Below are 13647 nucleotides of genomic sequence, written 5' to 3'. Positions count from 1 at the left end.
AGCAAGATTCCAGGGGGTTCTTCATGCTTCCATTAGGAATCAAAGCACAGCAGAGACTGTCGTGTCTTTAAGAAATATGGTTTATTAACACACTTTTACAACTTGAGTGTAGATGCAATGCAGACTTAAACAATGCCTGTTGGGGTCTTGAACCAAAAATCTTAATCAACCATGGCAGAAACTGACCATCCAGGTGGAGAGACGACAAGTCAGATCTTAGGGTATTTGAAAATGCAGTTTATTGCAAAAATAGATAGAGTAAGTACATGGGTGGCACATTCAGATGGAAATGGCAATTATTTGGTTAAAACTATAGAGAAGGCAGAAGATATGGAAGACTGGGAGAAGCAGGATAGCACACGGTGCCAAAGGAGGGAACAATGCAAATGGAGCCAGATAGACAAGCGAGGAGCCTAATTAGATTGGATAAAAGAGATTAAAAGGTAAGTGATGCCTAGGCTAGTTGTGGATGAAGCTGTCCGTCTGAGGCCACATCTGCACCAGACATTTAGAACACAAACCTCTGTGCCGAAGCCTCTGACTTTCACGTGGATGGAATGCAGCCTACTGTACAAAAGTTAAGAGTCGCATCTGTTGTGGCACTCACTTTTTGCCTCTGGCCCCACCCACACCACTGGTATGTGGTCCTTGGCTTGAATAAATTTACTTAAGTTGTGTTCCATTGTGCACAACAGAACCTGCACACCACTCATTCCCTTAAAACTGCAGCACCGTGTGTTTTCAGTGTCCCTAAATGCTTAGCTTTGGAGCATGCCGTGGCTAAACAGCTCCCCTTTTGTGCTCATCGGGCGACTCTAGGACAATGAAGACAGAGACCCTGCTGCAGAAATTGTTGTCTTTGGCGATCACTCGTAGCTGAGTAAGATTGTCTTCCAAAAACACGGTTTTAACAATGAGTCTGTAAGTGACTATGGAGGCCAGTTCTGGATCCACACATCTTTCCACAGTGGGGACATTGGTTTCCGGGCGGGAGTTGATCACGGTGTGGATTTGCCAAGCATGCCTCCCTCTTAGCACGTTTCTCCCTTGCTTCCTGAGCGTGAGTGTTCTTACAGAAATTTCTTACAGAAATTGCAAGAGGTCTTCAATCCCAAAGATCCTGGGCCAGAACATCCCTGCCCCTGCCCCATGCTGGAGAGACAGTTCAAGAAGACGGTGAGTCTCCTTCCCGTCCTAATGAGGGAGCAGTACAGCATGCCACAATATGAATATGATTTTTTCCAGTGCCCTGGTTGAGAGCAAAGTCATGTTGACTAGCACCCAAAATGTACCTAGAGAGAAGAGCGACAGGTCCTGCATTGCATAATAAAGCCAGAAAGTTAAGCTCAGTTGCATAAGAAGAAAGAAGCACGAAAGCATCAGAACTCGTAGTGGAGAAATCCTCCAATCGCTCCTACAGCCACGGCGGTATTGTGAGATGCGCATTCACCTGCAAGGAAATGAGACTTTTGGTTATCAAAGGGAAGAGACGGTCGTAATTTAAACTGGGGGTGGGGAACTTTTGGCCCTCCTGTTGTTGCTTAACTACAGCTCCCATCAGCACCGGGAAGCATGGCCAAGGCCAAAGGATGCTTGGAGTTCTAGTTTAGCAAATTCTGGGAAGGTTCCCACAAACTATATAGTCTCAACAATGGGCTCTGTAATTTATAGGTTTCTTACAAACATGGAACGAGTGTTATGTGGCACTTGTAATGGTGCCAGTTTTGCAGCTCAAAGCCATCAAGCAGACACATACAGGGTAAGGCAATCTCACAGATAAACTGTTCCCAAGTTGTTATGGTCTTCATATACTAATAGGTACAGCTTGAACTTTGCCTGGTAGCAAATTGGTAGCCAATGTAGGTCTCTGAGCAAAGATGTACTTTGTGGCATATCCATTGAAATCAATGGATCCGATGGGTCTACTCTGTGGGTGACTCTGTACATTATTTTTAAAATGTGTGATAGGTTGGGAAACAATTTTTATGCACCCACACCAGTTGCCATTATCTTTACCTTCAAGAATCTTCTCCGTTCTCTTTACTCTTCGTGCTTCCTTATGATGGTCTTCAGAAACTGGGCTGGAGGATTCTAACAGGGCACCGAGAAAGAAAGAGTCATTTGCTTGAAGACAGAGGATGTGCTTTAGAATGTGGGTCCTCATTCACTCACAAACTTACAAGGCAAACTGTGCATGTTACTCAGTGGGATTTCCCACTCAGCTTGATGGAACTTACAGAGTAATCATAGACACATCTACTCCGAAGTAAGTCTCATTCTCTTCCATAGGGTTTACTCCAAGGTAAGAGGGTATAGGATCGTAGCCTTATTCTTTACCAACAGTGCAATCCAAGCCCAAGATCTGCCAAGATGAGAGTTTGGATCTGGCAGTTCTGGGACTTTCCCAGCTTGGGTACCTTACGCCGGTTGAGCCAGAGATACACCAGGGTAAGTCCCTCAGCCAGTGCGACTTAAACCAGAGTAAGTTAAAAAATGGGAGGTTTTCAGAGGGCGTGAACAAAGGTAGACACGCCCAGTGGCAGAGCTGCATGCTCCAGCACCGGGAGCGGAGAGCAGGCGGGGGTGTGGCTCGCCATCCACAGGGGTGTGGCGCCTGGTTCGGTTGGAGGGTGCATGGTGAGCAACTGGGGGAGCGGCCACGATGGCACCCCCTTCCCCAAAATTTGCCTAATCCTATTGAATTTGTAGCAACTCTACTCAAGTTGCGGCATTCATTTTCTCCATAGATTTTTTTAAAAGACACAAATTATGTAGTTTGCCACTCTAGCACTGGATGAATCAAGCAGCAGTGCTCACTCACCGAACATCCAGAAACATCCTCTTTCCCTTTTTTGCCAGTTGAGAATGATGTCCAGCCACCGTGGTTTATAGAAATCAGAGAATCCAGCCAGGCCACAAAACAAAACTGAGAGACAGAATGCAAACATGTTAAATGGCAACTATTGTCTTCCATCCATCCTTCCTTCTTTCCATCCATCATGGAACCCAGCAGTCAGTCTCTCACCCAAACACCAAGCAGACTTGGACCAGCTTAACTTCAGCAAAGATGGTAGCCTCACATGTCTTCATGGGGCCCTGCCCTTCTTATTGTGCATTTGTGATGCTTTGTGCTCATGGTGCTATTTGGATGGCCCAACACAATCCTGCCTCCAACCTTATTCATGCCCGCAAAAGTTTTGGGGTGGACATACTGCTTCATTTCCGTTCAGTGCTTATCCTGCATTTTTGTTGTTGAAATCCTTTAACTTGTCATACCACAAATGTTCTGAGGGTTTTTTGGTCCCATTTTTATGCAGTGGTACCTGTTAGGATTGTCCTACTTTTGTGTAGGATCCCAGCAGAGACACATGCCCGACTGGCATGTCCTCTCCCTCCTGGTCAATCGTTCACAAGCTTCAAAAGCTTTCTTCAGCCTGAACATCACAGCGACTGATGCCAAAAGGCATTAGCATGCTTAGAGATCCTGCAGAGTATTGCAGTTCACGTAACAGAACTCAGTAGCACAGCATTTTGGCTAATCTACTTTATTTACATATAATACACTCGGAGCATTCTGACTTAGCTCCTTCCTCTTTCCCATCAGACAACAAAGAAAGAAAGAAAGAAAGAAAGAAAGAAAGAAAGAAAGAAAGGAAGGAAGGACAAAGGACAATAGTCCTACATTCTGGAACACAGTGGTACAAAACATCCTGTCTCCGTCACTTCCCACACTGTGGAATGAAAACATATACCGTCATGTGACAGACAACAATCTCATGACTGCAAACATGGAGCAAGCATCCTAACAGTACCTTGGTTCTCAAACGCCTTGGTGTTCAAAGAACTTAGAACCCAAACACTGCAAACCTGGAAGTAATTGTTACAGGTTGCGAACTTTTTTCGGAAGCCGAATGTGCTCCATTTTGAGTTTTATGCTTCCGTTTTGAGAGCCATACTTCAGTTTTGAGTGTTACGCTGAAGTCTGTCTGTTTTTTGCTATTTATTTTGCGTTTTTGCAGCTCTTTTTGTTTTGTTTTTGTGACTGTGTGGAACCCAGTTCAGCTACTGATTGATTGTGTGACTGCAGTACATTGTTTAGTGCTTTCATTTTGTGGATCAGTGATCTCATTAGATAGTAAAATTCATGTTAAATTGCTTTTTTAGGGGTTGTTTTTAAAAGTTTGGAACGGGTTAATCCATTTTGCACTACTTTCTATGGGGAAGTATGCCTTGGTTTTGGAACGCTTTGGTTTTGGAACGGACTTCCAGAACAGATTAAGTTTGAGAACCAAGGCACCACTGTAAAGTGGTTCCCTGAGTGAAGAACACTGCCTTGAACAGTGACACTACAACATAGCAGTAAGGCCACTTACTGTTTTCCGTAAAAAGGTCTCCCATGGTCCCTAGGAGTGCTTGCTTTTCAGCTTCGACATTGATTTGCATCATTAAGTGACAGAACACACTCTTGTAATATTGCGCATTGTGGAAGAGGGGATCCGAGCATCCTTTCTAGATGTAAACAAGAATCAGGGGAAGAAAGACTGTTTTTCATATACCATCTTGTAGCACAGTTTTGCTTGTCGAGAAAGGGATGGTGAAGAATGAAAGTATTCAGCTAATCAGAGAAAATGGCAGTGCTCTCCCTCCCAAATCACCATTAAATTACCTAGAGAGAACCAGTGTGAATATTCACAAATATTCAAAACTCTGAAGATTTCCAGTTTCGCCAGGACACATTTGAGTGGGAAAATCTAGAATGAGACTTTTGAACCTTAAAATATTCATAATGAGTGTGCTTTCAACCCAATGGCATTTTGTGATTGTTTTCGTAGGCAAAAAAACCTATTCCCCTCACAGAGCTACAATACCCAGAGTGATTTAACAACCAGTCATTTTCCTTAGCAATTCCCAGGGAATTGTTACTCTGGAACGGGAATAGGGGGGTCTCTTAAGAAGTCTCAGGACCTGTAACAAAGTATGGTTCCCAGGATTCCTTGTGGGAAGCCATGACTGTTTAAAGTGGTATAATACTTCTTTAGATTTTCTATTGATAACTAAAGCACTGGAAGGGCAATTTCCACCAAGATATTGGCTGTATTGTGGTCCTGCAAGAAACCAACCCCACTCCTAGCAAGCATTCTTTAAAAAACAAACAAACCCAAAACCCAATAACCCATAACCCATAACCCAACTGCAATTTACACAATTATGTAACGTGCAGTTAGCTCTAAATATCAGTGCTTTCCACATAACAGCTGCTCTCAAGTACTAAATACCATTACATGTCAACCATTAAATACTACCGAGTACTAAACCAATTCATGTCAACTATCAATGCTGTTGAATATTGACACTGAATGTTAAAACCACATCAAATACAGACAGTACAACTTATTCTATGAATGTTTGACTAATCTGTTCAAGCACACACATTTATGTACAATGTGCCTTAGAAGTCATTCACAAACATTAACCTGTTTTAACTGTTTTTAATTCTGAATTAAATTGTCACTGGTCCTGGGTCCTGCGAGTGAAAGGTGGGTAATAAATTACTCTACCACCACCACCACTAGAGTACAGTGGTGCCTCGCAAGACGAAATTAATTTGTTCCGCGAGTTTTGTTGTCTTGCGTTTTCGTCTTGCGAAGCACGGGAAAGTTTTGGAAAAGCTTCAAAAATCGCCAAAGTCTTTAAAAACCTCAAAAAAGGCTACCACACCGCGTTCTATGAGTTGCTCCTCGAAGTCAAGTCGCAACTGTATTAACGGTGTTAAGAAAAAGGAAACAAACTTGCAAGACGTTTCCGTCTTGCGAAGCAAGCCCATAGGGAAAATCGTCTTGCGAAGCAGCTCAAAAAACAAAAAACCCTTTCGTCTAGCGAGTTTTTTGTCTTGCGAGGCATTCGTCTTGCGAGGTACCACTGTAGTACTAATCTAGTAGTAGTAGTAGTAGTATTCATGGTACTTTTCGTCCAAGGTTCTTGATTCTGGATGAAAGGTGATATTCTGAACATAATGCTAGGCTCATTCCCATTCCCTACCCCTGCCCGCCCCCCATTAATCTTTCTGCCCTGTTAGCAAAGCACATGGCCAACTCCTTACCATCTCTGCAAACAGGAAGTAGAAAAGCTGATGGGACAGGCCGTATCCTGAGCAGTGTGTTTTTATCATGATGCTTCTGCAGTTATCTGGAACAAGGCAAGGTGTGCCACCAACCCTTTTGTAGAAAAGCATGGCATTAGGCAATTTCAAGAGCCAGACAGGTGAGAGATTTGTGTAACAGGCAACCCATGCTTCGGGGGTACCTGGACTGCACAAGACACACCAGTATTGTGGTGTTAAACCAAGATACTGTTGCATGCACCCCAGTCTCTAGGTGGCGAGAGACTCCTGGGGTTCCAGCCATTACCTAGCATTTGGTTTTCTTAAAATGAAGGTCAACAGACACTGAGGCGTCTTTAGGATTTATGGTTTCATTTACATATATAAATCTAGAGCAGGGGTCAGCAACCTGCGGCCCATGACCCACAAGTGGCCTACAGGGGGTCATTTAAACAGCCCACGGGCCATCCCCGAACCAAGCCGCCCACTTGCCAAGTCCCCCCATGCTGCGCTAAACCAGCGCAGTGCGGAGCGGGGACTCACTTCTGCGGCGCCGGAAATCACATTTGCACAGACACGATCTGGCCCATGGAACGATCTCCATGGGAGTGAACCGGCCCAGGTGAGGTAAACCTTGCTGACCCCTGATCTAGAGTCACAATATTAACACTAGGTATGACAGAGAGGTAAGCAAAATTCCTACCCTGATCCTAGCAGGATGGATATGCAGGAATCGCTTGTATCCAAGTCCAGACATGAGCCATTGGTTGGGGAGAAAGAAACAGGAGGGTCATTCTGAGCCCACTGATGGGGAATCTTCCAAAACCCTGGGCTTAAAGCTTGTTGAAATGCTGCAAAGGGGGAGTGGGTGGCAAGGGGCAGAGATAATAGTTATTATTTTGCAATGACTTAGTTTGTAGGTAATAATACTGAGCTAGAGAGACCATTGTTATGACTTGGAATAGGGGAGCTTCCTATTTCCCAATAGGACAGGGGTAGGAATGGATGACAACAGTGAATCTGTGAACCCTTACATGGCTAAGAGGCAGGTGCATCCTATGGATTGACTATGTTGGCATTATATGTTTCATTTAAGATTCATACACTGACGATCACTGTAACTGCAATGTGAACTGATGGTAGCCTATTGTTTTATCATATTTTATTTTCTCTCTTTTTCTTCTTGTTTCTCTTTTCTTCTTATTTAATTTGCAAATAAAAACCAATCATAATAATAAGACAGGGGAATTGTTTTCTGCCCACGGGCCAAATTCCCTTTTTGGCAACCTCCTGGGGGCCATATGCCAGCGATGGGTGGGGCCAGAAGTGAAAGTGGGTGGAGCAATGCCATTGTTTTTTACCGTTTTACCATTTTTTACCATTGTTCAGTAGGCTAATTTCTGCACACACTTGCACACCCCTTTCTGTATTCCACAGGGGTGGCCCAACCCCTTTTGCCGCCTGAGGTCTACCTCACGGGCAGGCTGGCCCTGATACTCCAACCAGTCCAACATGAGGGATGATCAGAGTTCAGGGACACATTCCAGCCAGGCAGAAACATTTCTGGGTGGGTGGAGCAGGGCCATTGAGGGTTGTGGCCTGGGGAGAGTTCCAGGGGCCAGAAAGAGAGGCCTGGAGGGCAACATTTTCCCCCTGGGGTTGAGCCTTGCCACCCCTGTGATGTCACCTTGAAACATGGGGATAGCAGATATTTGGGGAACGTCTTTGCCCTAAAGACAGATTCCTGCCTGCCTACTGTCCTCTCTAGCTGCAGCCCATCCCCACCCCCATTCCACTATGGTGAGGTTTGATGCTACCTCTGTAAGAATCCGGCTCATTCTTCTCTAGAGCACGCTTTGCTTTCTCGATCAAAGCTGACACCTTTGCATCCAAGCGTCGCACTCGCACTTGCTCCGACTCTAATCCAGACACCGAGGCCCATTTCTCCAATGTTCCATTCAGATACGCTGGATATTTAGAGAAGGCAAAGAATATTTTTGAATCCTGCCTAAGTTCTATTCAGCGTAGACCTACTGACATTGGTGAACCTAAGTGAGTCATGCCTGTTAACTTCAATGGGTCTACTCTGGGTAGGACTAGCATTGGACACAGCCCACAGTTCAGTTCTTCACATTTCTGCACTAGTGTTCTCTTTCTCTTCCTGCCCACCACCCTAAATAAATTTACACTTATTTCTTTACTTTCTGGCCCCTCCATTCAGTGTTAGAACAAAGTCAAATTTGCCTTTGTCTAGAAGAACCTGAAGGAAAAGCTGCTTGGTTTTTAATGCTCAGTGGGATGGGAAGGACTCCTCACCCAAGGAAGACGTTTGGAAAACGACTGTACGAAATAAAGTCACACCCAGACTTGACGAGTGAAGCTGGCAATTTTTAAGGTGAGAGAAAAGAAAGGAAGGAAGGAAGGTGGTGTAACAGGAAGAATTAGTCTAAAACACACTTAGCTAGGTAGGGAGCCCCATTGAACATAATGGGACTTAGGGCTCAGCCACACTTACCTTTTGCCTTACTCTTCGCAGACAAAGGCCCACATTTGGTAGGCCCTGAGCTTTCCCTACAAACGCCTGCTCAGTCAGAGCAAATGTCATTTTAGGTTTTCTAGGGATTGCATCAGTTCAGCTTCAGAGAGCGAGTTTTCATGGGGAAAGCTCCGGAGCTAAAAAACCAAAAGCGCACGGACCATGCGTGGAAAGAGGGGAGGAAAGGTGAGTGTGGATAAGCCATTATTCCTGAGTAAACATGCCTAAGGGTTGTGCTATATGTCTCCAAAGTAGCTGGAACTGTACCTTGCAGCAGACGGTATCCAAACACTCCATCTATGTTGAGTTCATTATATTGCTCTTCCAGGAACAAAGTTGCTTTCTCCAGTGCGGAGATGATCGAATTCCTCTTATCCTCACATCTGGATAAATTCAGGTTAAGGAGGAAAATCAACAGCTGGAAACGGAGGAACAGCATGCTTAGCTAGAAGGCTCTGCCACTGAGGAGTGCCAGTTGCTTCTGAGCGGTGCCTGAGAAGTGTCCTGCTCCACTCTTCCAAAGCAAAATATTATCTGTGCAAATACTTGTCAAAGGGAGGGACAAAGCACCACACTATGACTCCGTGGACACCTTCGGGAAACATTTGCATGGTATGTGAATGCCCAGGTGCTGTTCTTCGGATGAATCATTTGCACACATCCTTTCTATGATGCTATGAATTTCATCTTCCTCTTGATCCTTTAGTCAGTCCATGTATTCTGGTTCTTCTCAGTGGCTGTTTCTTCTAGAATTTCAGCATGAGAGATACCTGAATCCAATCCTCTTCAGGGGACAAATCAAATCTACTCCAGTCCCCCTGAGTTAACCATTCTGAGCTTTCAGCTTGAACAACTTCAGTTGACAAGTTTACCTCCTCTTCTTTAAGAATTTCTCTTTTTAAATTAGTGTTTCAGGCTTCTTCCATAAATGTTCCACAGTTCAGTATAAGGTGTTTGTGTATAGAGTGGATGTTTTTATTGTTCTCCTTTTCTTTTCTTTTTTAAATTATATTTTTATTAAAGTTTTCTTGGTTTACAAAGGTATAAGCAATGTCTCTTTTTTCAAGTTACATTTTCCATAGGTCAGTTTCATTTGTTGAGACATTAGGGTTACATTAGGAAGAAAAGAGGGGAAGAGGTGGAGGGGGGAAAGGCGAGTGGGGGTGAGGTCAGGAGGCGATGTTTCTATTTTGCTTAATGTATGTGTGGGGTTTTGTGTTAGCATTGTTTGTGCAGATTCTCTTTGCTATTTGCTTGTGTTGCTTGTGATTGGCTGTGGTGAACTTTGTTTTCGTGTGTGAGTGGGGTGTGTGTGTGTTTTTGAATCAGGTTAGCCATATTGATTCGTATACTGTTGATGGATTCTTGTCGTTGTCTTTTTGGGCTGTGTATGTGATAAAGGGGATCCTTTTCTAACAGATAAATGGGTGAACGTCTTGTCTGCCTATTCCTTTGTGGTGATTCATGCTCTGTGAGATGGGAGATCCCCAGGGACTTAAAGCTCCAGGTCCCAGTTTTACAATTTAATGAGCAGAGTTGAATCTCCTTTGGTTGTTTTCTCTCTGTCTAGTTTTCCTGCAGAGTTTAAAGACTTATCCACATTAACCTTTCCTCTGCTCTTTCCAGACACAGTCCATACTTCAAACCTCTGAGTGCCCTTTTTTCTTCTTTTGCCCTGGATCTTTCTCCACAAAAACTCACTCTTTAAAGCTGATTCGGAGGAAATGGCAATCTGCAGAAAACCCGAATCAATGTTTGCTCTGATTGAGTGTTAAAAGAGCAGCTTTTCATGGGGAAAGATCTGGGGGGAAAGAAAAAGAAAAGGAAGAAAGAAAAACACTTGGACATGGAGCTTTAAAGTGTGGAGATGTGCCTGGAAAGAGTGGATCAAAAGATAAGTGTGGATAAGCCCTAACTGGAAACACAGGCTGCAAACCAGAAATTTGTATATGATCTTGGATACCTGTAAATCGCAGGGCAGTTCACAACATAAAATCACAATGTAAAAAACACAAAACACGTAATAAAAATATGAACAAAAACAAACACACATTTAAAAGGGCATTGGATATCAATCAGCCAAAGACCAAGTGAAGGTGTTCTAAAAACACTTTATGGCATGGTTGTAAACTTTTACAAAGTTGTAAGTCTTATCCTGTTGCCTTGTAGAAGTCATGCCAAAAAAAACCCCTCTCCCCTATGCCAACTTCCTCCCTAAAGAATCAAGCAATTCTTTAAAAAGATTTTCTGTAAGTACAATGAAGAGCTTGTCTCCCAACTATCTCTGTTGCCATCTGGATCATTGGCAATTTGAGTGTTTTCAGCAGGTGTGATTTCCCCTGCCATCATCATGCTCTGCTAGTTCTTGGCATAAAATTAAAGGGGATATGCCCTTTAAATGTTGTATTAACATTTTGAGGTTAAATTGGTGCATTGTTGTCATCCCCTCCTTATTCATGCCTTGACAAAACACCCTTTTGCAAGCAATTGTGACTGCAAGCATTTATCCAGCTGAGCTGGGAATAGAATCATCAGGTGTCATACCCCTGGATGAGTCCAGCTGGTGACCCCTGATTCCAATTCCAATTTTGGCGGGGTGATTGTTTTTATTTTTACTTTATAATGCACAAAAAGCAATAGACAAAGCAAGTGAGTTAAAGAAAAGAAAGCAAGGCAGTGAGAAGAGAGGAGAGAGTGCTAGTATTCAAAAAACAGCATTATAATTCCTAACAATTGTCCTTCACAAATACATTACTATTCAAGAATGTTTCTGCATAGCAGTCCATGAGAGGTGGGTGGTTGCGAATCATGGTCCTTTTACCTTAATGTATTCAGTAAATGGATGCAAAACATTTGAAAAGTTGTTGTTCCTTGTTGGATAGTGTAGGATTTGGACATCTTTTGTTAACTTCTCCATTAGAGCAATGGTCCACCAGCTCTGGAAGTAAAATCAGCATCCTTGTGTGCAGCTTGTAGGGCTTGGGGGGTATTATCTGCAGCATCCTTGGAGTAGGCCAGCTTCTAGACCATCCACCTGTCTCCAGCCTTCTCTCCTGTGCCCTCTAGGAAGAAGGGGAGATCATTGTGGAGAGCCTGCTGAACATCTCCTGGGGGCTGCTCAGGTCCATCTGCTTGCAGATGCAGGATGACAGCTAGTGCATCTGCCCATTGCCTTCCTCCTCCTCCTCCTCCTCCTCCTGGCATTCATTCCAGCTGCAACCTGGGAACACACTCAGAGTATAACCTACCACGCAGGGTTGTTGTGAGCAGTGCTTTTTTCTGGGGGGGGGGGGAGACGGGACGCAGGAGTACGCATAGCCCTAAACATTATGTTAATCTAAGTTTGGCCTCATTGAGGGACAGTATTTCATATGCGTAGGAAAATGAGAGTAAAAATGTAAAGGACCCCTGACAGTTAAGTCCAGTCGCGAACAACTCTGGGGTTGCGGCACTCACCTCGCTTTACTGGCTGAGGGAGCCAGCGTTTGTCCGCAGAGTTTTTCCGGGTCATGTGGCCTGCATGACTAAGCCGCTTCTGGCAAACCAGAGCAGTGCACGGAAACACCGTTTATCTTCCCGCCAGAGCAGTACCTATTTATCTACTTGCACTTGATGTGCTTTCGAACTGCTAGGTTGGCAGGAGCAGGGACCGAGCAACGGGAGCTCACCCCGTCACGGGGATTCGAACCGCTGACCTTCCGATCGGCAAGCCCAAGATGCTCAGTGGTTTAGACCACAGCGCCACCCGTGTCCCTAAACATGAGAGTACGTACCCCTAAACATTTTTTAAAGAAAAAAAGCACTGGTTGTGAACGATATAAGCTACCTTGAGCTCCTTGTAGGAAAGGTTAGAAGTCTAATAAGTTCGTAAGCAATTATTGGTAGCAGTGGGCTTCCGTGGTGGTGTGGGGCAAGGACTAGCTCACTGGGCTCCACCACTCGCATCATCCACACTTTCCGTGAGAGAGGGTCAACCGAGTCACGAGTTGCAAATAGACAACTTCAAGAGCTGGAACTGAACTTTGTGCTTCCCTTGTCACAACCTGCATGCATCCTTAGAAACTTGCCTGTGGAAGCAAGTCTTCAATTATTGGTTATCATTGTGGCATAGATTACCAGATCATTACCTTGTCCAATGCTTATGGCGAGATGAATTCTCCAGCCTTTGGACTAGTAGAATTCATGCCAAACTCCTGAGCTATGGAATCTTTCCCTTAGATTCCCTAAAACTAGATCAAATCACTGCTCAAAGACTGATCCGCCAAAGACTGGATGACATCGATTTACAGCGAAATTATATGCTGGGGGGAGGTGTTTGTTCGCCCCAGAACATTGGTATCACTTTAACTTACCGTGTTCCATCATACCTCTCCTCCCTTTCGACTGTTGCCCATAGACTGGCCTTCACCAAAGCGAGGTTTAACGCTTTTCCCTCCAATGTCCTGAGACATAGATTCTCAAAGGGACAAGCCTCCGCCATGTGCGATTGTGATAAGGAGACGCCGGAGTCGCTCCAGCACATTATGTTCACCTGCCCCTTATTCAAGGTGCCACGGGCAAATTTGTTGGGATCAATCATACAGAAACTAGAGGGTACCCCACCAAAATTCCACCTTGCCCAAATCTTGCAGGATAAGGATACCCATACGACCCTGAAAGTGGCTAGGTTCCTGGTCGCTGTCCTTACCCAAAAGCGTTGCCAAGGAGCACCACAAGCTAATTAAGGCGTAATATGCCATTCCACCTTATAGTATTTTATTGTTATAGTAGTGTTTTAGCGGCTGTTTGCTCCCACGTGCACAAGCTGTTATTTATGTCTTGTTTTTATCTGTATGGGCCTATGGCCGTAATAAATTATTATTATTATTACCTGCATGCATTACAGATTAGTTCTCTTGGCATATTTTAATTTCCTTGCATGGGTTAGGCCCTTGGGATCCCTTCGAATTCTACAATGCTATGACTCCTCCGCACAGGGAAGCAGAGAAGAATCCCGCCCATCCAGCCTCGA

General features: G+C 44.3%; 1 protein-coding gene across 2 annotated transcripts; it reads right to left on the bottom strand.

The window, feature by feature from the left end:
* Window positions 1-62: 62 nt before the first annotated feature.
* Window positions 63-13643, bottom strand: LOC308573358 (UPF0764 protein C16orf89 homolog). 2 transcript variants are annotated; one of them, XM_081170216.1, is made up of 10 exons: window positions 13507-13643; window positions 12463-12679; window positions 8904-11856; window positions 7918-8067; window positions 6804-6951; window positions 6101-6215; window positions 4374-4509; window positions 2822-2926; window positions 2017-2091; window positions 63-1450 (listed from the first exon to the last, which is right to left on the bottom strand). In XM_081170216.1, the coding sequence occupies exons 3-10, from the start codon at window positions 9073-9075 to the stop codon at window positions 1380-1382; spliced, it is 972 nt and encodes a 323-aa protein (XP_081026342.1). In that variant the 5' UTR covers window positions 9076-11856; window positions 12463-12679; window positions 13507-13643; the 3' UTR covers window positions 63-1379. The 2 variants fall into 2 exon arrangements, with proteins under 2 accessions (XP_081026342.1, XP_081026343.1); XM_081170217.1 differs by lacking the exons at window positions 8904-11856; window positions 12463-12679; window positions 13507-13643 and adding an exon at window positions 12093-12424.
* Window positions 13644-13647: the final 4 nt, after the last annotated feature.

The sequence above is a fragment of the Podarcis bocagei genome, assembly GCF_964188305.1.
Source record: "Podarcis bocagei genome assembly, chromosome: 14".
NCBI classification, from domain to species: domain Eukaryota; kingdom Metazoa; phylum Chordata; class Lepidosauria; order Squamata; family Lacertidae; genus Podarcis; species Podarcis bocagei.
Note: the sequence above shows the minus strand (reverse complement) of the source record. Positions and strands in the feature narration are given on the sequence as shown.